The 24,968-nt window shown below is 38.4% G+C and overlaps 1 protein-coding gene across 1 annotated transcript in view; it reads right to left on the reverse strand.

Annotated features, from left to right (window-relative positions):
- LOC124781976 (serine/threonine-protein phosphatase 6 regulatory ankyrin repeat subunit C-like) overlaps window positions 1–24,968 on the reverse strand; it is a 383,424-nt gene that overhangs the window by 171,577 nt on the left and 186,879 nt on the right. The window contains exon 11 of the mRNA XM_047253904.1: window positions 15,405–15,506. Coding sequence (XP_047109860.1) covers window positions 15,405–15,506 — 102 coding nt within the window. The remainder of the gene's footprint in view (window positions 1–15,404; window positions 15,507–24,968) is intronic.

Here is a 24,968-nt window from a genome sequence, read left to right on the forward strand (position 1 = left end):
CTTGCTCAATATACAGATTGAACAACATCGGGGAGAGGCTACAACCCTGTCTTACTCCCTTCCCAACCACTGCTTCCCTTTCATGTCCCTCGACTCTTATAACTGCCATCTGGTTTCTGTACAAATTGTAAATAGCCTTTCGCTCCCTGTATTTTACCCCTGCCACCTTTAGAATTTGAAAGAGAGTATTCCAGTCAACATTGTCAAAAGCTTTCTCTAAGTCTACAAATGCTAGAAACGTAGGTTTGCCTTTCCTTAATCTTTCTTCTAAGCTAAGTCGTAAGGTCAGTATTGCCTCACGTGTTCCAGTGTTTCTACGGAATCCAAACTGATCTTCCCCGATGTTGGCCTCTTCCAGTTTTTCCATTCGTCTGTAAAGAATTCGTGTTAGTATTTTGCAGCTGTGACTTATTAAGCTGATAGTTAGGTAATTTTCACATCTGTCAACACCTGCATTCTTTGGGATTGGAATTATTATATTCTTCTTGAAGTCTGAGGGTATTTCGCCTGTTTCATACATCTTGCTCACCAGATGGTACAGTTTTGTCAGGACTGGCTCTCCCACGGCCGTCAGTAGTTCCAATGGAATATTGTCTACTCCGGGGGCCTTGTTTCGACTCAGGTCTTTCAGTGCTCTGTCAAACTCTTCACGCAGTATCATATCTCCCATTTCATCTTCATCTACATCCTCTTCCATTTCCATAATATTGTCCTCAAGTACATCGCCCTTGTATAGACCCTCTATATACTCCTTCCACCTTTCTGCTTTCCCTTCTTTGCTTAGAACTGGGTTTCCATCTGAGCTCTTGATATTCATACAAGTCGTTCTCTTATCTCCAAAGGTCTCTTTAATTTTCCTGTAGGCGGTATCTATCTTACCCCTAGTGAGATAGGCTGCTACATCCTTACATTTGTCCTCTAGCCATCCCTGCTTAGCCATTTTGCACTTCCTGTCGATCTCATTTTTGAGACGTTTGTATTCCTTTTTGCCTGTTTCACTTACTGCATTTTTATATTTCCTCCTTTCATCAATTAAATTCAATATTTCTTCTGTTACCCAAGGATTTCTACTAGCCCTCGTCTTTTTACCTACTTGATCCTCTGCTGCCTTCGCTACTTCATCCCTCAAAGCTACCCATTCTTCTTCTACTGTATTTCTTTCTTCCATTCCTGTCAATTGCTCCCTTATGCTCTCCCTGAATCTCTGTACAACCTCCGGTTCTTTTAGTTTATCCAGGTCCCATCTCCTTAAATTCCCACCTTTATGCAGCTTCTTCAGTTTTAATCTACAATCAATAGATTGTGGTCAGAGTCCACATCTGCCCCTGGAAATGTCTTACAATTTAAAACCTGGTTCCTAAATCTCTGTCTTACCATTATATAATCTATCTGATACCTTTTAGTATCTCCAGGGTTCTTCCATGTATACAACCTTCTTTCATGATTCTTAAACCAAGTGTTAGTTATGATTATGTTGTGCTCTGTGCAAAATTCTACCAGGCGGCTTCCTCTTTCATTTCTGTCCCCCAATCCATATTCACCTACTATGTTTCCTTCTCTCCCTTTTCCTACACTCGAATTCCAGTCACCCATGACTATTAAATTTAGTCTCCCTTCACTATCTGAATAATTTCTTTTATTTCATCATACATTTCTTCAATTTCTTCGTCATCTGCAGAGCTAGTTGGCATATAAACTTGTACTACTGTAGTAGGTGTGGGCTTCGTATCTATCTTGGCCACAATAATGCGTTCACTATGCTGTTTATAGTAGCTTACCCGCATTCCTATTTTCCTATTCATTATTAAACCTACTCCTGCATTACCCCTATTTGATTTTGTGTTTATAACCCTGTAGTCATTTGACCAGAAGTATTGTTCCTCCTGCCACCGAACTTCACTAATTCCCACTATATCTAACTTCAACTTATCCATTTCCCTTTTTAAATTTTCTAACCTACCTGCCCGATTAAGGGATCTGACATTCCACGCTCCGATCCGTAGAACGCCGGTTTTCTTTCTCCTGATAACGACATCCTCTTGAGTAGTCCCCGCCCGGAGATCCGAATGGGGGACTATTTTACCTCCGGAATATTTTACCCAAGAGGACGCCATCATCATGTAATCATACAGTAAAGCTGCATGCCCTCGGGAAAAATTACGGCTGTAGTTTCCCCTTGCTTTCAGCCATTCGCAGTACCAGCACAGCAAGGCCGTTTTGGTTATTGTTACAAGGCCAGATCAGTCAATCATCCAGACTGTTGCCCTTGCAACTACTGAAAAGGCTGCTGCCCCTCTTCAGGAACCACATGTTTGTCTGGCCTCTCAACAGATACCCCTCCGTTGAGGTTGCACCTACGGTACGGCTATCTGTATCGCTGAGGCACGCAAGCCTCCCCACCAACGGCAAGGTCCATGGTTCATGGGGGGGGATCTCAATATAGAAATACTAAACACACAGAGGCCAGTTACTAGGACATTTTTGAATATGCTAAGATCATTAGACCTCTATTGTACGAATAACTGTGCCACATGTAAGAATTCCTGCATAGACAATATTGTTGTGAATGGACTTGCGGATCATGAGCCACTATTCCTTACACTCTATATGAGGCAGCCAGTTAAAAAGGAAGAACCTAAAGTAGCAATGGTACGAGGACAAAAGGAAGAATGCATAAGTATGTTTGTTGATACATTAGGAAGTGCAGATTGGGACTTTATATATAATTGTCAGTCTGGAAAAAGAGAAGCTGAAATTACCTTTGATAATTTCTTTAAAAAGTACACAGATTTATGGTATTCTTGTTCAACAGTAAAAAAATAGATATCCAAGTGAAATGAAAAAGAAAACTCTGAACTGGTTTACAGAAGAGCTAGCAGAAATTAGAGGAAACATGCATATGCTGCACCAGATGCGTAAGCAAGCCACTAACCAAGGAGCAGAACAGAGATTGAACATTCATAGGTCATATCTGAAATGCAAAAAATATTGCAAAGCTAAAATACTTCTGGCAAAAAAACAAGCAGCGGAAAAATATATATAAAGGGCTCCCAACAAATCCAAGGCAGCATGGAAGATAATAAAACAAGAGAATATGCCAAAATGTACAGAAACAGCTCTCCTTGAACCTGAGGAATTAAATCAATACTTTCTAAACTCAGTTAAAGAAATAAGTAACACTCTTAAAGCAACAAATTCATCTGCAATGGACCTTGTTGGAACACCACTGCCTGTTAATCTGGTATTTCAATGGAGGGCTGTCACACCTGCTGATGTTATAAAAGCTGTATCCAAATTTTCAGGTTCTAAAAGTATGGACTGTTTTTGGTTATCTTACTTTACTTTACTTACTTTACACGTGGCTAAGGCCTTATCGACCATACACCTGCTCTACGAGCCTCTTCCAATTATTTCTATCCAGGGAAATTGTTGTCTAATCAGAGTTGATGCCCATCCTAGCTGCATCTTCCCGGATATTCTCCATCCACCTAATTCGAGGTCTTCCTCTTCTTCTCTTTCCTTCTAATTTCTTAGTGGATGCTATTTTGGGTAGTCTCTTCTCCGGCATCCTTGCTACATGACCAGCCCAGTTCAGTCTTCTCTTCTTTAACATTTCCACAATGGTACTATGTTTGTACAGCTCCCGTAGTTCTTCATTTTTCCTTATCCTCCACTCCATGACATTTTCATCGAAGATTGGTCCAAATATTTTTCTTAGTATTTTTCTTTCAAACATCAACAGTTTTTCTTCATCTTTTTTCCTGAATGTAATAGCTTCACATCCATATAATGCTACTGGTACAATAGTTGACTGATAAAAACGGATTTTGAATTCAGTACTAAGTGATCTCATCCTTAAAATTTTGATACAGCTGTAAAAAGTTCTATTAGCTGCTGCTAGACAGGCGTCTATTTCTATTTCTGCTCTATTGTCTCTGCTAAAAAGACTCCCTAAGTACTTGAAGTGGTCAACTGCCTTGAAAGTGAGGCCATTTACGGTCAGTGGTGTATTCTTTTGGAGTTTTTTACTTATGACTAGATATTCTATCTTTTCTTCATTCACATGAAGTCCAGCTTTCTCAGTTATTGGTTATCAAATAACTTAATTAAAAAGACAATACACACAATCATCAAACCATTAGCTTTTATTTTTAATAAATGTGTAGAATTTGGAGTTTTTCCAGATGCACTTAAGGTATCAAAAGTTGTCCCAGTTTTTAAAAAAGGGAACAAACATTTACCCCAAAGCTACAGACCAGTCTCCATTGTTTCAATATTCTCAAAGATATTTGAGGCACTGATACACACACAAATAAGCAGCTTCTTTGAATAACACAATATCCTATGTAGCAATCAGTTTGGTTTTCGCAAAGGGAAAAACACAACAGGGGCCATCTTGAAAATCATTGACCAAACCTTAACAGCTTTTGAAAACAATAACATGGTATCACTGGTATGATGTGACATAAGCAAAGCTTTCGATTGCATTCCTGTTGACGTACTACTGGGGAAACTAGAGTTTTATGGGGTGAGAGGGAGCACGTTAGCTAAGATAAATTCTTATTTAAGTAACCGAAACAATTCGTTTCAGTCAGAAATGTAAATTCTTGCGTAATGGAAATCAGCACAGGTGTACCACAAGGGTCTATCCTTAGACCCTTCTTCATTGTAGCTATTAATGATTTACCTAAAAACATAGCCCACCCTGTTGTGAGTTATGCTGAGGATACAACACTACTTACCACACATCAGAACATTTCAGATCTGAATAAACTAACAAAAGAAACACTTGATAAGGCCCTGGGCTGGTTTGCAGCCAATAAGCTCCTATGCAATCCTGATAAAGCTTTTAATGGGAACATCAAATGATGTAGGCAGTAAGTCGGTAAAACTCTTAGGTATTCACATTGACTCTAAACTCTATTGGGAGGAACATGTCAATCATGTATGTGAAAAAATATCTTAGGTGGCATACCTTATCTTGAAACTAAGGGAGGTACTGAGCTTAGAGTACCTTAGGGTGACATACTTTGGGCTATTCCAGTTACATATTTCATATGGTCTGATTATATGGGGGCACTCCCCTTACGTCAAGAACATCTTGAAATTACAAAAAAATATACATCTATGTGTCTGTACTCCACATTTAAAAAAATATTTCGGAATTTATTGCCAGAAGGGAACTACATGAGAACAACACGAGGGCTAAGGGTAATTTAAACACACTGCACCACAGATTAGCAAGAACAAGAAATTCCTACAAAGTAAACTCACTCAAAATGTTCGATAAACTGCCAATTCATGTTGTCTATGGATATAACTTTTTTTTTTTTTTTTTAAATCAACTGGTACTGCTGGCTTCCAGATCATCCATTCTATGATATTAAAGAATTCTTTGAGATGCCTGAGGAGGATATTAGCATTTAAAAGTTGTCTGTAGTTAAACATATTATTGTGTGCTGTGGTTAATTACATAGTGTATACAATGAACAATACAATAGTATACTATATTAGATTATAGTATAGCTTATTGCATCAACTTTTAGAAGCTGGCCTGGTGTAATTTGGTACACTGACATGCTTGAAATGTATTCTATAATGTACTGACACTTGTTTATTTTATTATTCTGTATGTACTAGTTCATCCTGTATGACGAATCCAATATCATTCTATAATGATCTATGGCGAATAAAATTCTTGATTCTTGATGTAATTTTTAAAGTTTTGTCTTATCTCTTTACGGAGTTTGAAGCTATTTGTAGATTTATAAGACTATGTAATTGTGTTTTGTTATGAATGTAGTATGTAAGATCATGCAATTTTTAAAGTTTTGTTATATCTATTGCCTGAGTTAAAATCTATGATAAAATATATAATTATGTTCTGTAATAGATTTGTGCTTTAAAATTTGATACATATACGCCATGAGACTAAGTGAGTAGATTCTTTTACAATTTTGAAATGGGACAATGTTCATAATTTGTACTGTAAAAATTAGGAACAGTATCTTAGCACAGCTGTGTGTAATACCTTATTAGTCCAATTTTTTTTATTGTGTTTAACTCTGTTTATTAACGTTTCATATGTGGATACTTTTTAATTTCACCTGACATAAATCCCATATAACTGATTTTGAAAAATGAATAGGGAGAGCATATTTTGTGTGATGTGAAGGTACTGAACAGCATATTTAGTACACAAAACAATGTTACAGGATTTGATGTGAATACTAGACAGGAAGTTACTTATGGATTGGAGCATGTGATGAGAACTCTAAGGAGGAAACTGAAAAATGTGGGTGGATCTACTCCCCACATTGCTGTATGGCTGTACACTGTTGGACCAGTCTACTTACAAGAGATCATAGGTGCTGGGTAATGTATTCGAGCATCTGTCAACTATATCAGTGTTGTGTCGGAGATTTGTAAATTGTTAGCCAATATTGCTAAAGACAGTATTATTTCACATAAATGTATGTTTTTACAAGTATGGGTATTGACTTTCAAATACATTGTGTAACTTTAAATCAGTATGTATAGACAGTGTGGAAGACATTTACTAATATAGACAATATAACAAGATGTATACGTGTCTACTTTCATACACTGATTTTGGTCCTCAGACTGCTGGATTGTGTCATCATTCAATGTTAATTATGAGTCTGTTTATCTGTATTTATCCTGAATACTGCAATATTGCATCTAATTGGAACGTGAATTGTAAGCAGAGTCATGATTAATGCTGTTTTGGGTACCCCTGGTCATTGCAACTGTGTGTTCGTGTACTCAAGGAGAGTGTACAACTATTGATTGCAACTAGGTGCTTCTTACAATTACTCTTTGCATATAACTGAACTTATGATTATGAACTATATTAATTTTGTTATGTCGAAACATTTTTTGTTGGTTTGAACAAGGTGTGGTTTGGATTCGTGGGTCAGTCCCCACATTGTAAAGTTATGCACTAATATTTTTTCCATGACTTTGTCCTTTAATGAGCCAATATATCCTTAAAACCTATGGTTTGTGTGGCTGATAGATTTTGTACTATATTCCTACTATGGTCTCTCTTGAATTTTTCGAGCAGCTCACTCGTCGTACACTTAGGCTCTGAAATTTTTCTCTTCTCTTTTGAAGATTTTGAATGAGTGATTTCATGGATGTAAACTTACAATTTTTAATTCTAGTAATTTAGCTTGTCTCTGCAACTATTTCAGTAGTTCAGTGTTGCAATGTTGTAATTTTGACATTGTATCAATTCTCTTGTGATAGTATGTTAAACAGATCACAAAATCTGAATGTCATATCCTGATATATGTATAGATTATCACCTGTGTAGTAGATATTTTTCTTGTGTTTTCTGTAACATCTTATGTATCAGATACGTCTATACATCCATATTCTGCTTTTGGCATCATTTTGTACACCACTTGGCAAACCTTATAGTCCATCACAAAATATTGTAAACACTGTGTTTCCAAATTTTGTGAGGGGGATGTTGTAATGGGGCACCCTCGTTTGACATTACCTTTCTTTAATAGAAATAGCCGATACCAGGAATATTTTTGAATCTTGTGTAGGTGAATATTATCTCAGCTGTTTCACTAAAAAAATTTCATATGATTTAGTATACTATGTATTATATTTCAGACTAAAATATATAAAAAGAAATTATTTTATTATGGTCAATATGTATTAACTCTGTATGTACAGTTAAAATTAAGTTTCTTTTCAAAACATTTGAAATTATGAAATATGTAGCACACTTAAATGAGTTAGGAGTAGTGGGCATGCCTCTGACGGAATCGCTCATGTTTCCACGTTTGACAATAACAATGTGAATTTGCGTTCTAAATTGGAGACTGTAAACTCAGTGTGATACAGAATAATGTGATAAAATTAAAAAAGTCATAGATACAGAAATTACTTCATCAGTTATCATATCATCTGTCACCCTCACAGTTAAAAAATTTCAGCCTGAAGAATCTACCCGTAGATGTGACAAACTGCAGCCAACAACAAGAAAATGAAGATAAGTAAGAAAATTATCTGTACATCTTACTCCTCGCAACGTGTTTGAAAGAAAGCAATTAATTTTTTTAAAAAAGACTGAAAAATTTACTGGTGATGTGTGGGGGGGATAAGGTTATAGGTGGCAGTAGTCTGAAAAGCAGAGGACAGTCAATACAAAGTGTTCAGAATGGAAACAACTTTTAACAGTCAATACTTAAGGGCTGTGGCCAATTTATCATCTCCCTGCTATAGTTAGCCTACTGTCCTTATTAACATACATTAGCAATTAATAATAAGATCAGTACATATAGAAGGTTGTATACATGAAAGAACCCTGGAGATACTAAAAGGTATCAGATAGATTATATAATGGTAAGACAGAGATTTAGGAACCAGGTTTTAAATTGTAAGACATTTCCAGGGGCAGATGTGGACTCTGACCACAATCTATTGGTTATGAACTGTAGATTAAAACTGAAGAAACTGCAAAAAGGTGGGAATTTAAGGAGATGGGACCTGGATAAACTGAAAGAACCAGAGGCTGTACAGAGTTTCAGGGAGAGCATAAGGGAACAATTGACAGGAATGGAAGAAAGAAATACAGTAGAAGAAGAATGGGTAGCTTTGAGGGATGAAGTAGTGAAGGCAGCAGAGGATCAAGTAGGTAAAAAGAAGAGGGCTAGTAGAAATCCTTGGGTAACAGAAGAAGTATTGAATTTAATTGATGAAAGGAGAAAATATAAAAATGCAGTAAATGAAGCAGGCAAAAAGGAATACAAACGTCTCAAAATGAGATCGACAGGAAGTGCAAAATGGCTAAGCAGGGATGGCTAGAGGACAAATGTAAGGATGTAGAGGCTTATCTCACTAGGGGTAAGATAGATACTGCCTACAGGAAAATTAAAGAGACCTTTGGAGATAAGAGAACCACTTGTATGAACATCAAGAGCTCAGATGGAAACCCAGTTCCAAGCAAAGAAGGGAAAGCAGAAAGGTGGAAGGAGTATATAGAGGGTCTATACAAGGGCGATGTACTTGAGGACAATATTATGGAAATGGAAGAGGATGTAGATGAAGATGAAATGGGAGATACTATACTGCGTGAAGAGTTTGACAGAGCACTGAAAGACCTGAGTCGAAACAAGGCCCCCGGAGTAGACAACATTCCATTGGAACTACTGACGGCCTTGGGAGAGCCAGTCCTGACAAAACTCTACCATCTGGTGAGCAAGATGTATGAAACAGGCGAAATACCCTCAGACTTCCAGAAGAATATAATAATTCCAATCCCAAAGAAAGCAGGTGTTGACAGATGTGAGAATTACCAAACAATCAGTTTAATAAGCCACAGCTGCAAAATACTAACACGAATTCTTTACAGACAAATGGAAAAACTAGTAGAAGCTGACCTCGGGGAAGATCAGTTTGGATTCCGGAGAAATACTGGAACACGTGAGGCAATACTGACCTTACGACTTATCTTAGAAGAAAGATTAAGGAAAGGCAAACCTACGTATCAAGCATTTGTAGACTTAGAGAAAGCTTTTGACAATGTTGACTGGAATACTCTCTTTCAAATTCTAAAGGTGGCAAGGGTAAAATACAGGGAGCGAAAGGCTATTTACAATTTGTACAGAAACCAGATGGCAGTTATAAGATTCGAGGGACATGAAAGGGAAGCAGTGGTTGGGAAGGGAGTAAGACAGGGTTGTAGCCTCTCCCCAATGATATTCAATCTGTATATTGAGCAAGCAGTAAAGGAAACAAAAGAAAAATTCGGAGTAGATATTAAAATACATGGAGAAGAAATAAAAACTTTGAGGTTCGCCGATGACATTGTAATTCTGTCAGAGACAGCGAAGGACTTGGAAAAGCAGTTGAACAGAATGGATGGTGTCTTGAAGGGAGGATATAAGATGAACATCAACAAAAGCAAAACAAAGATAATGGAATGTAGTCAAATTAAGTCGGGTGATGTTGAGGGTATTAGATTAGGAAATGAGACACTTAAAGTAGTAAAGGAGTTTTGCTATTTGGGGAGCAAAATAACTGATGATGGTCGAAGTAGAGAGGATATAAAATGTAGGCTGGCAATGGCAAGGAAAGCGTTTCTGAAGAAGAGAAATTTGTTAACATCCAGTATAGATTTAAATGTCAGGAAGTCATTTCTGAAAGTATTTGTATGGAGTGTAGCCATGTATGGAAGTGAAACATGGACGGTAAATAGTTTGGACAAAAAGAGAATAGAAGCTTTCGAAATGTGGTGCTACAGAAGAATGCTGAAGATTAGATGGGTAGATCACGTAACTAATGAGGAGGTACTGAATAGGATTGGGGAGAAGAGGAGTTTGTGGCGCCACTTGACCAGAAGAAGGGATCGGTTGGTAGGACATGTTCTGAGGCATCAAGGGATCACCAATTTAGTATTGGAGGGCAGCGTGGAGGGTAAAAATCGTAGGGGGAGACCAAGAGATGAATACACTAAGCAGATTCAGAAGGATGTAGGTTGTAGTAGGTACTGGGAGATGAAGAAGCTTGCACAGGATAGAGTAGCATGGAGAGCTGCATCAAACCAGTCTCAGGACTGAAGACCACAACAACAACAACAACAACAACAGTACATATGTAGACAGAGGTGCCACCTTACAATGTCAGCACTAGCTTCTGAGCAAAGTTTGGTACCACTGGTATTATGTACACTTGAGGACACAGCAATAGACCATGAAAATGGTCATGCTCCATTAATGATTATCATAGAGCTGTAAGTGGTGTTCATTTTACAAAGATTATATGTGTACTAATGGAATTCCTAGCACTGAATGCATTACCCCAATGTTTAAATAGGCATGAAAAGAAATCAGATGCATCATGACATTAATTTAACCCAAAACTTTATTATATACAACTTTTTTACACCACTGGCCATCAAAACTGTAACATCATGAAAGGCAACAATTAACAAAATTTTACTTGTGCGTACACAGTACAGTAGCGAGAATACATTATTAAATTTCCAAGGTAGACCCAAAAAGGGTACAAAATTTAGTACTCGGGTTGCTACATCTGGCAGCAACAACAACTCTAACCAAGTTGGGCATCAAATCAAATTGAGTTTGGATGACAAACAGGTATGTCATTCCACCCTGTTGCAACTTTATGCTGGTTTTTATCAACTGTAGAAGCTGGCAGTTGGTGGCATGCCAATCTCTCTGCAGCCCATGGTCATATGTTTACATTAGGTGAGAGATCTTGAGAATGTGCTGGTCAAGGCTGTATCAAGGTACATCAAAACAACTTCAGCAACATACATTCTTGCTTTATTTAGTTGAAAGATAATGTCACAGACCTTGGCAGCTCCAGCCACCAGCTTTAATATGAATGAAATGTAACAGCAATGTTCACCAAAAGTGACCATGTTGTGTACACAATCCCCTGTCATCCATTGCTGCTGGTCCAATATGACGATAATGAATGAAATCTGGGTATGTTCATTCTTTTTGTAGTTTCAAACAAGTAAACATCCAGCATGATGCCGCACACAGAACTACAACTCATCTGCAAAGGTAATGTGGTGCCTCTTCTGTGTCATGATTCTGCATCAGTGTCGGTATGTCACTTGCAGCTGTTGCAACATTCAAATGTGGTTTTGAATAAGCTGTGTTATCTCTCTGTATGTTCAGAACATAGATAGCTTTACTCCCAACTACCTTGTGGGGCTGACTGCTGTGTTAATCATTTGCATGCATGTAGTTCAATACTCACCAGTTTACATCTGTTGCATGTCCCCTTCATGTCACTGAAATTTAAATGGCCAGCAGTGTAGCTTCCTTATCAAAAGCAAGGACATTTAAATTTTTGGAAAAATCTTCAAAAATTTTCATAAGGTTCTACAGAATTCTGTTCAACTGAACATGGATTTAAATGTCATTGTAACTGTCACTAATCACCATAGCGATCCATAAAACAATGTATGTCACATTCCACCTCCCCTTTTGCATCACCATCCTACTCTTAGAGAAACTACGATTGCCTTATGTTGTCATAGTTCCTTCCATTAAGTAAGTTACGTGTGTACCAAATTTACTAGAAATTGTTCAAACTGTTATGCAATTATATTTATTTTTATATGTTATCCTCCTCCTCACCTCCAATACCACTCCCAGGGATGCTAATGCTGTGTGACAGTTGACTACACCTGAGATGGCCTACAATATTAGTTATGAAATGTTCGATACTGTGAATCAAATTTACTTTTTGATACTTTTTTCCTATACATTTTGTGATAATTTTGATTTTAATTCAAGAGTTTATGTTATCTAAATTGTATTAGGTTCAGTAACAGTCTTTTTATGTTATTAACACAGACAGAACATAGCTGTGGCATGCTGTATTTAAGATTCATCACTTCAAAGGTAAATAACTAAAAACACATATAGAGAAAGGGCAAACTGTCTAGTATTACACAGATTAATCATAGCTTTTTAATGTGTGTTTAATAAGGGTAAGACTGATGTATGAAATTTCAAAATTTTGATTAAAGATGTTTCAAGCTCAAAATTTATGGTACAGATCGTAGATTATCATTTGCATATTACAATCAAATAATTAATTCTGAACAGAAAACAAATTATTAAATAGAAATATTTAAAAGTTATTACAAACAAATCTGTTTTGACTAGAATTTTTTATCACATAAATGAAACTTATTTGTTTTAAAAAACTTCATTTTGCAGCATTGAAATTGCCAACTCTAAAACATTATGAATTTGAAATAACACACATCTAAATTATAAAGTTATTGTAGATAAAAATTGTAATCTCCTGGAATGTTCTCAAAACATATAGTGAGCCTATATAAGTTCACACAAAGTGGGCCAAAATGATTTATTTTCATTACATTCTTGTCAACCAATTCTGCTTGCTGTTAAATGCAATCTATTTTGTATTGTGGTATTGAGTGCTTTTGTTCTGAGGGTCAAAGTCACTGTTTCTTTTGGTTGTCTATGAGTTATTTTCGAGAACTAAATAAAAAGGAAACAGGAATATATGAGTTTTAATCTCCATCCGAATAGTCCTTGGCAGGCCCAGCAGAACCGAAAAACCGCTGTGTCATCCTCAACTGATAGACATCACAGGAAGCATATATGGAGGGGCATTTGGTCAGCACACTGCCTCCCAGATGTTGTCAGTTTTCATGACTGGACCCAGTACTTCTCAGTCAATTACACTACTGGCCATTAAAATGGCTACACCAAGAAGAAATGCAGATGATAAACGGGTATTCATTGGACAATTATATTATACTAGACCTGACATGTGAATACATTTTCATGCAATTTGGGTGCATAGATACTGAGAAATCAGTACCCAGAACAACCACCTCTGGCCGTAATAATGGCCTTGATACGCCGAGTCAAACAGAGCTTGGATGGCGTGTACAGGTACAGCTGCCCATTCAGATTTAACACGATACCACAGTTCAGCAAGATTAGTGACTGGCGTATCATGACGAGCCAGTTGCTCAGCCACCATTGACTAGACATTTTCAATTGGTGAGAGATCTGGACAATGTGCTGGCCAGGGCAGCAGTCGAACAATTTCTGTATACAGAAAGGCCCGTACAGGACCTGCAACATGCAGTCATGCAATATCCTGCTGAAATGTAGGGTTTCGCAGGGATCGAATGAAGGGTAGAGCCACGGCTCGTAACACATCTGAAATATAACGTCCAATGTTCAAAGTGCCGTCAATGCAAACAAGAGGTGACCAAGACGTGTAACCAATGGCACCCCATACCATCACGTTGGGTGATACGCCAGTATGACGATGATGAATAAACGCTTCCAATGTGCGTTCACCGCAATGTCGCCAAACACGGATGCAACCATCGTGATGCTGTAAACAGAACCTGGATTAACCTAAAAAAATGACGTTTTGCCATTTGTGCACCCACGTTCATCATTGAGTACATCATCGCAGGCACTCCTGTCTGTGATGCAGCATCAAGGGTAACCACAGCCATAGTCTCCAAGCTGATAGTCCATGCTGCTGCAAACGTCATCGAACTGTTCATGCAGATGGTTGTTGTCTTGCTAAAATCCCCATCTGTTGACTCAGGGATCGAGACATGACTGCACAATCTGTTACAGCCATGTGGATAAGATGCCTGTCATCTTGCCTGCTAGTGATATGAGGCCATTGGGATCCAGTGCGGCATCCCATATTACCCTCCTGAACCCACCAATTCCATATTCTGCTAACAGTCATTGGATCTTGACCAACGCGAGCAGCAATGTCGCGATATGATAAACCGCAATCTCAATAGGCTACAATCTGACCTCTATCAAAGTCGGAAACATGATGGTACGCATTTCTCCTCCTTACATGAGGCATCACAACAACATTTCACCATGCAACACTGGTAAACTGCTGTTTGTGTATGAGAAACCGGTTGGAAACTTTCCTCATGTCAGCACGTTGTAGGTGTCGCCACCAGCGCCAACCTTGTGTGAATGCTCTGAAAAGATAATCATTTGCATATCACAGCATCTTCTTCCTGTCGGTTAAATTTCATGTCTGTAGCATGTCATCTTCATGGTTTAGCAATTTTAATAGGCAGTAGTGTAGTTCCTCAATTCAACCACAAGGCGTGAGTGCACCATATTTGCCAACAGTGTCTGGCAGACCAGGCTGTCACCCATCCAAGTGATAGCCAAGCCCAACAGAGCTTAACTTCAGACATCTGATGAGAACTAGTGTTACCACTATGAAAAGGCCATTGGCAACATTAAAAATAAAGAAAAACCATTAATAAAATTAATGTGACACCAGACAATGAAGTAACTGCTATGGCTTTTTTTTTCTCATTAAAGAAGTGTTGCGTTTCAGCTTATTAGGTTGTCCAGGATTTTATTTCACACATACAAGTTAGGGGAAGCAGGGAATTTCACATCCCAAAATGTCCAGATAATTCCTATATTTTTCAGTTCCCTTTCATTGTTTGTCCCCTACATAATGGAAATGTTCACCTTAAGCTCTTTGACGTAAACTTGCATTATTTGCTATGTGTATAGTAAATGAGGTTAAGTATTGGCACACATCACTGAAAGTGAACAGATACTTCTAGATAAATACAAGTTAGTATCACACTATTGCAGAACCAACAAAATAACAATTATAGATGTCAAGTATCCACCCATACGGGTTAGTGAATACTGTTTTGAACAGCTCTTTGAGCACCGTGTCACAATGACTGATCTGGAAAAACATTGTTGGTAGTAGTCCCTCTTCACAGGCCACTGACAGGAAATATATTTGTAATATAAGCAAATGTTGCACTATTTCTATCTCGTGTTAAATATGTAATGATAAAATAAATGTATTAACATTACCCTGTTCGCTACAGATCTTGATGCTACTGTATGGAGCAGGGATACTCCACAGACATCTACAATATTTGGATCACCACCTGCATCTAGCAGCACTTCCAAGACCTAAAAACATTATACATTACAACATGAAAGAATGTATAACATGAATGTATCAGATAAATCTTTTTGATGTCTTTATAATATTTCAGATTCATTGAGTCATATAGTAATTGCTTCCCCCCTCCCCCCTAATGCTACTGAAGGAAACTCCAGATAACTATCAGAAACATTAATGGTGCTTTCCATTCTTAGCAATTTTAAATGCATTGTATTTTTTTAAATTCATTAAAACTCATTGTAGGTCAACAAAAAAATGAGACTCCATTAAAAGTTACAGATTAGCTGCATATAAGAACTAAAAAGATATTCCATCATCTTTTGAACATACATCTGGGACAAAATTATATCTCCTTCCTACAATTCAGCTGACAACTGGATGCATGCCTGAAAGATGATGGCATATTCTATCTACTGGGAAAGCTTCAAGAAATACAACCAAGAACATGTTTATCATAAAAGATATGATGGATAAGTTCAGTGTGGACTTCTGTATCTCAGAATTACTTGTATCCTAGAGCAAAATATGATTATATAGGATTTAGAAATTCCAGTAAATTTTGCGATAAGTGGTTCACAACTTTCACAGTTTGCAATGGAATAATCTGGTGATATACTCTGTCTGTATTTGGCATGCTGGTGAAGAAAATGAGTTCAGCTAAGCATAAAATCCATGCATGTTTATTTACAGACTCCAGCTGACTTCTGGTTTTTATTTTGAATGAGACCGTACTATTAGATAGGTTCACTTTAAAATTCTATATTCTAATGCATTACACACAAACTAAACATATTGTTTCCCCAGTAGGCTTTTATTATTATATATTATGTATTAAGTGCCCTGAAAATTTTGTACATTAACCTTTGTTGTAATCCACATTTGTACAGTATCCCTCATTCAGACAGCCATTCACACTAATTTCGTTATAAACTTATAAATGATTTGCTGTCATATTGTGTTCCATTTAATTTTGTGCCTTCAGCATCAGCATATATTGTATATGTTTTTCATAGATTAATGCTATTTTCAAATTTGTTATGTTAAGTCTGTTAGTGGACAAAATCTGGACAAAAGAAAAGTGTGAGGCACAAAGTTAGCTCCAGCATAAGGTTATTAATGTTTATTAATTGCTGATTAATCTCAAATTTATAAAATACTACATAGTTCAGTATCATGCTCAGAACTATTTAAAATTGCCGTTCCCTCTTCTTCTCAAAAACTCATTAACCTTATGTTGACTCACACAGTACCTCTGTTACCTTCAGCCACAAATCCCTTAAATCTATTCTCTTCTCTCCATTATTCAATTTCACACACAAACAACACCCTTCACAATCTACCTTACATTTAATCTGTGTTAGTCAATCATACCAATAATTAAACCAATATTAAGAGATCCAACAATCAACATGCTCTGGTTGTATTTTTCTGTTATCTTTTTTTTTTATTTCAATAGTGCTGATGAGTTTGCTTCAGTTATCCTACAGCACCAACAGTATGTACATCACTAATAGGAAATATTGGGAAATCAAGCAGATTATTCAGTTGTGAAAATAATTTCTCTCTGATAACACTCATCTCACTCTCTGAATGCACTAATGTGTCCATTCTGCGTATCTCCACTTCCACAAACAGCATTAAAATTTCTAATCAAACTCTTATTCCTCTCGTATAGATCATTCATCATTTCCATGATATGTTCATATTTAATCACATTCATTGTGATTTCTGACGCGCTTCTTGTAATATTAGTTTTGGAGTGAGCAATTTCCAGGGTTTTGTTTAGTTAACTAATGCACAGTCTTATGGATTACAATTCCAGTTCCTTGCACATTTTGGTAATTGATTCTGTCTTCTTTCTCTTGCATGGTGTAGCAGTTCCACCTGCTTTTATTTTCTTCATTTGTTGTTCTTGGTGTTGACGTACTGGCTGAAAAATGGGGTGTGGAAGCCAAACACGGACTACTTTAAATGACGTAGCTGACAGATGCTCAGTTGTGTTTCACTGTCTTTTACTTTCACTTTTCACAACCTCCCATATCCACATTTAATATGGCCACTGCACTATTGTTTAACTTTCCATAAGCCTCATTAATAGTTAGCAGGCAAACCTCCACATACTGCTACAATACTGTTGAACATATACGAGAAGTAAAAACCCAACCACGAAGTTCACAGTTCTTGAAGAATACAAAGGTACATATGGAACAGTCGCTGTCATTGTTTCTGCACATGGCCTAATTGTGTTACACTTATTTCACTGTAAAGTCAATGCATTGTTGTCATTCTAACCAACACAGGTTACTCGTCTGAAACTCGACCATGGACTGACAGTCTCATGACCAAAAATTGGGCCCTTATATATCCTCGCAATAATAGGTACTCAAACTTCACATTGTTTAATGTTTAATTTACAAAAATTACAATTAAAACTTAACTCATTAAATTAAATGAATACATCAAAAACATTGGTTCTTTTTAATAGTTTCTTCTACTGCAAGAGTTAGTCTGAATTATTTGTTTAAATCATGAAACTAACAAACAAATATAAGTACGCTAACAGTACTTTGGACAATACTGTTAATTATTTTGGAATTAATGAAGGGTTGACTTTGCTAACATATTTTCAAATAGAGCCAAATAAATCCTTTAATAATACTACTAGTTGTTCCTTCAAATGTTTGTAATGAGTACAGAATTTATATTTGTTTATACGCCAACAACAGAATTTAAGTTAAGAAACAATTACTGATTTCACCCTATAACAAAATATACTAACTAGGAATAGTCAAAATAAATTGGAAATCAATTACATACATAAATCGAAGCACAAAATTATATCTGGTGTTATATTTTTTAAAACTGAGGGCCAATATTTCTCTTTTATGAAAAGATTATATTCATGTATGTTAATGGTACTTAGTTAAATGTGAAAAAATGAATTTAAGGAGGCAGATGGCAAAACAAGAGGGAAAGTAAAAATCTGGTGTTATATTCTTTAAAGAGGGCCAATCTTTCTCTTTTATGAAAAGATTATATTCACATATGTTAATGGTAATTAGTTAAAACTGAAAAACCTATTTAAGGAGGCAAGTGGGGAAGTAAACTGATCCCAGATTGCTACATCACTATGGGGTGGTCGATTTGGTTGATGATTTGTATTAAATCTGTTTAGTGAGCTTCATTCATCCCATTTTTACATGCTGTTGTCTCATCAATCAAATCTATGGAGCTGCATGTGAGAAGTCATACTCTGATATTGCCTCATAAATATTCTATTCGCAGACTGGGAAAGTTGGAATGTTGTGATGAGTAGCCATTGTTCATGCATGGTTTGCCAGAAGACATCACTTATCAGTGTCACATATGTATGTCACCACAACTTCAGTTAGAAAAATGTCAGGCAAATACCAGTTGATGCTAGAACAGAAATGTGTTGTTTCTTCTGAGAAAAAAGATGTAGAGAGACTCCGCAACATTTTTGTGTTAGTTTTCATATGAGGTGGGTCCCCTTCAGAGAAATGGTGCATATACTAACCACAAAATCTGAAAACGACAGTAGTATTGTAAATCAAAAGTGACCTCATGCCAACCTAGTCTATACTCCAGGAAATATTAAGGCTATGAGAGTGGCCTCAACATGAAGTCCCAGGAAATCCATGAGGTGAACTTCAGCCCAATTGGGCATATCACATCGTTCTCTTTAGAGAACACTTCATGCTGATCTTGATTTGATTTGATTTTTTATTGGTCCGGTTTTATCATATAGCACAAATTGTGCAATTGATATTGGACAGGTCAAAGATAAGTTACAATAATACATAGTATTAGCAATTAAAATTATGTACCTACTACAATTAATTTTGTTACTTATTCAGAAATTCTCTGACAGAATAGAAACAGTGCTTTATTAGAAATGCCTTTAGTTTAGCTTTAAATATTGGATGAGTAGTGTTTTTTTATTTTCTCTGGTATCTTATTGTGTAGTATTACACCAATGTTAATTATGCTCCTCTGATAGGTGGTTGTTCTGTGATATTTTTGATGTATATTTGATTCCCTTCTGGTACTATAGTTGTGTACACTTTTGTTCTGTAGCAGTTTGCCTGTTTTCAGGAGGTAGTCCCTAGTGAACAAGATAGTTTCATAAATAAATAAACTTGGAACATTTAGGACACCAAGCTCAGTAAAATGGGATTTACAGGACTCCATCTTTTAAGGCCACAAATTATTCTTAAAGTTCTTTTTTGCATTCTAAAAACCTTTATACTGTGAGTTGAGTATCCCCAGAAAATGATCCCACATCTGATTAGTGAGTGGAACTGTGCATAGTATGCCTGCAGTACTATTGTTTTGCTTGTTGTAGCCTTTAAAATTCTTAGGCCATAGCACACAGATGATAGTTTTCTACACAAGTTATTTATATGTGTGTCCCACTTTAAGTTTTGCTGAACCCAAAGACCCAAGAATTTTGTGACACTTGCATTTTCTAGGGGACCATTTTTTAATTGGGCTTGAATAAACATTTGATTAGTTGGAGGAATTAAATGAAAATCGACACACACAGTTTTTTCAGTATTTATAACGAGTTTGTTTTTTGTGAACCACTCAGAAAGTCTTTTCATAGAACTTTCTGCTGTGGACCGCAAAGTTTCTGGACTGGATCCAGTGAACAATATGCTGGTGTCATCGGCAAACAGGATAGTTTTTGTGGGACTCATATATTCAACTAAGTCGTCCACATAAATCAAGAAGAGTAGTGGACCTAAGATTGAACCCTGTGGTACACCATATTTTATTGGTAATTCCCTAGAAAGAAAAGAGTTGTTTCTTGTTTTATTCATTTTGTTGAATTCATACTGAAGTGATACTTTCAGCCTGTGGTTTTTTAGGTATGAACACAACCAGCTGTGCGCTACACCTCTTACTCCTCGTCTTTCTAATTTTTCGAGCAGAATGTTATGGTCCAGGACATCAAAGGTTTTTGATAGATCTAGAAAAATACCTGCAGCTAATTTATGTTGATCAAGGTATTTTAAAATGCAGTCTAAGAATTCGAAAATTGCTATCTGTGTAGATTTAGACTTTCTAAAACCATGTTGTTGTACTGTAAGAGGTGCATATTTATTTATGAAACTTAAAAGCCTGTCATATAAGAGTTTTTCTGAAATTTTTCCCATACAAAATGAGAGTGTTGCACAAACTGACAGAAAATGACAAGGTAGAGTGACTACAGTTTGTGACTTTGGCTCTTGCAACTGATAATGCCATTATTCATGATACATGGATTTCAGATTCAGTGTACATCCAACTGAACAGTAGCATCAATAGGCACAACATCAGATTCTGGACATAAGAAACTCCTAATGTTGTACACAAGATTGAATATTATGGTGAAAAGTAAGTGTACAGGTTGTCATTTCCAGCACTGGGCCTGCTGCAATGGACCTGTTGCAGTACAGTTTTTTTTTTTAACTTTATGCAACAGCGTTACCAATAGAGACACATGGTTCAGAGTTCAGATGGAGCTTTCCCTCACATATCACATGTTATTCTGAATTTCCAACATGAACATTTTGGGCACCATGTCCCATCAATATCCAGAACACTTTTGGGGTGGTGCAATATGACAGTACACACACAGGAAATTAATCCTGTAATTATTTCTTGTGGAGACATTTGAAGGAGATAGTCTACCAATCTAATACAACTGTTACTGGCTCTCACAACAGTTTTCCAGGAAATCACAGAATTTGTGTGTCATACGGTGGTCAGAAACATCACAGTTTGTCTTGAAGAGGTGGTACATCAACAAGGTGGACATAATGAACATGTACTGCATGCTTGCTGAGCTTACTCATTCTGATGATTAATGTTGTGGCATCAATAGGTCATATCGACTGTGAACAACATGATGTTTGACCGAGATCAGACATTTGAGCTGCCATGTAATTGTAAGAGTGTTATTATGTCTCTTGCTGGGTACATGTGTATGACTTTGTGGAAATATAATTTTATGTGCAGATATTTGTCATATAGTTTGTTCAGTATACCTCTACATGCAGCACATTCCCATACTGGTGACCCGGAAGTCTGTATGTCTTCCGCGACTACCACACTGGGTGTTGTAGCATCAGCAGGTTATTTGCAAGCTGCCATGGCCGCCCCGCCCAACACTTTCTTCAAAGATTTGGAAGCTCAACAATGATCACCGGACCTCTTCAGTCATTTTCCAATGACCAGTTCTACATTAATTCACAGTGATTTGCAATCTCCAGCCATGTTAACCTCAAAATTTGTTGCTCTACAAAGGTCGAGTGCTACACCGCTAACACAAACAATGGACTTGGGTTTCGTGTCACCGGACTGTGCTCGCCAACGTGTGAAATTTGAAGTGCTCAATATTCAGAACTATGTACCTACTAATCAATCATTTAATTCTCAAAGCGATCTACATTCCCACATGTACTTTGACTTCATTGGGCTGCAACGACAGTTACTGTTGTGCAGTGTGCAGCACCGCCATTACCGCAAAACACACCTGGCCACTATCAGCCACAACCTGGTCTGGTATTGCCTCATTTTCAAACTTATCAAGGACATTTTAGTGTGCAAAATTCTTCATAGTCACCCCCAGACCGGTCGCTCAAGTTTTCGACCACGTTGGTTCGAGTCAATAATTCGGTGTTTCACCTTCCAATGGCATCTTACCACACCGAAGTGACTTTCCACAAATTCCACCAGTCATTTATAGTCCGACCTCATGGGGCGTGTCATCCACGTGCGCAGAGAACTCAAACCTTTGGTCATACGAGTTACCAATGGCGCCTCCTGCCCCCCCCCCCCTTCCCCCCCCCCTCACTCGCAGGGGGCCTGGTTCTGGCCGCTCAGCCACTCGCCTCTCCCACAGCACCATCTGTGTCTGCTGCGCTGGCCTTCCATGTTATTTCTGAGGTGGATCAATTGAAGTCAATGCCTGTAGCCTACGGCCGAGTTTACGGGACCCCAATGCCTACCGTGCAACCGCCCGTTCCCACGGTATCGACCATGTCAGCCGAATGGTGTTTTTGCAACACATCAAGGACAATGCAACACACAGTTGCTATGGACGTTTTTGCCAGAAACACATCCGTGTCTACCGCGGCGGCCTGCTGTATAGCTGTCATGGACCAGACAGTTTACAGTTTTACAAGAGACACCGACGCCGCCTTCGTCCCCTACTCCAAGTCATCTGTTGAAGCTGCCACCTTTTTATGAGGACAACCCAGTGTCATGGTTTGCACTTGTTGAGCATCTTTTCAAGTTGCGCCACGTGTCCGACGACAACTCTAAATTCCTGTGTCTCGTCACACGCCTCCACGATCATTCAGGCTGAACTTGCGATCTACTCCTCTTGCCACCACCTCCGCCGAAATACAAGTTTGCGAAGAAGATGATCACTGAACGACTTGCCTGCTCACCACAAGAATTAATCATCAAGATCTTGTACGAGGAACACCTGGGGGACTGAACCCCATCATAACTCAGGCACCATCTTCAGTTATTTGTGAGTGAGCATACCATGACAGATGTCACTCTGTGGGTGGTGCAGACCAACTGTATTCATTGCTACGACAATGGCAGCCAGCTCACCACTCACCGCTAGTTGGCACAACTGCTCCCGCTTACCGACCATCTGCTGGCAGAGGCGGGGCTCATTCCACCTCTGTGCCTTCTACATCACCTGGCAGCATCCACTTGCTCTCTCCACCACCCGAGCACTCCAGGATCGCCCATGCACCATATGTGACAGAATACATGCCAGAACAAATCAAGGAGGACAAGTCTCTTCCGCTCCCGCAGTCATCACCACCACCACCACCACCACATCCGACTCATCCATACTGTTGGTACCACAAGGTTTTCAGCAAGGATGCTAAGAAGTGTTGGTTACCTTGCCAACACCAAATGCCAACCACAGGACCTAAAAGATGCCGAGTCCTGCAGGGAACCTCACAGGCGTCCTCATACATTGCACTCCATCCACTCATCTGCCTTGCTGAGCGGTTGTTTGTACGTGACTGACATTTCATCACAGCTCACATTCCTAGTTGACACTGGTGCTGACATTTCTATCAAACCTACATCGATGGCTCCCCCCCGTTTTTTCACCTATGAGGTCACTTCTACAAGATGTCAACACATCAACATTACAAACTTCATTCTCTGTCAAAGTTATGGTACACCTATCTCATTCTCTGTATTGTCTGTGGACTATCTACATTGCCAACATTGATGAACCAATTCTCAGTATCGATTTTTTGTCCCATTACAAACTCTCCCCAAACATAGTTCAGGGTTCAGTGCTACATCATCCCACTAAAACTCATATACAGTGTTCCTGCACTTATGTTCCCCATTCTGCTTCTCTCATGACATGTGAGTTAGCACACGAGTGCTTCACCTTTGCAGGCGACACTGTGACCTTCGTAACTAATCTATTGTCAGAATACTCCACTGGGACAAAGACGAGCTGAAACAATGCATTGCACAGACATACAATGAGCTCATTGCAGCTCGTAACTCACTGCTAAAACTGCAGTCCACAGTTCCACCACCTAATTGAGCTTCTCTGGATGACACCAGCTCGCAAACTCATCAGGTTAGTCCACACACATTAATCGTTTGAGACGATTCACGTCCGGTAGACTCCGCACCCCTGACACACTTGCCACATCCAGTGCCTTGTGTTTCTAACAGTGCTTGTAACGACAGTCGCGCATGTGACGTGACTGTGCACACCACGCAAGCAGCCACCCCGCATGTTGATAAACATTCCCCCTCCCTCGCGCACCAGCCACGTGACTTGGTGGCCATCGCTGTTCCAGGCACGACGCCAATGCCGCTCTTGCCCGCACCGGTTATCAAGTGCAAGGTTGACAGCAGACACTCACCGCATGTGCTGACCCACCCCACGCTGTGCGTGCAGCCGCACTCTCCACACAAACACACGTTGCACTCATGTACTAGGCATGTGACTTTTGTGCTGCCCTTTCCCACTCACGCTAACGGCTATGGTTCATCGCGCCCTACTCATTCAAAAACTTCGCGTCAGGACAATGATCAGTCTCGTGTGCAGTTCTCAGTTTCTTCCATCACTGAAGGTACAATGCACAAAATAGTTACCACTTCCAGCCCTCCTTTTAGGCACAAGGTTAGACGGCTCAACCCTCTTAAGTTGCGCGCACCCCAGCAGCAAATTAACGAACTTTTGGTGGCAGGTATCCTGCAACCGTCAGACAGCAACTGGTCTTCACCAATTCACCTTGCCCTCAAACACAATGGTTCTTTCCAAATGTGCGGTGATTACAGACATCTATGCTTTTGCTCATATGTTATCAGGCGCTGCAATCTTCAATGTTATTGACTGTAAACGTGCCTAACACCAGATTCTCATAGCACTGGTAGACATATGTATAACAGCTACT

The sequence above is a fragment of the Schistocerca piceifrons genome, chromosome 1 (assembly GCF_021461385.2).
Source record: "Schistocerca piceifrons isolate TAMUIC-IGC-003096 chromosome 1, iqSchPice1.1, whole genome shotgun sequence".
In the NCBI taxonomy this organism is placed as follows: Eukaryota; Metazoa; Arthropoda; class Insecta; order Orthoptera; family Acrididae; genus Schistocerca; species Schistocerca piceifrons.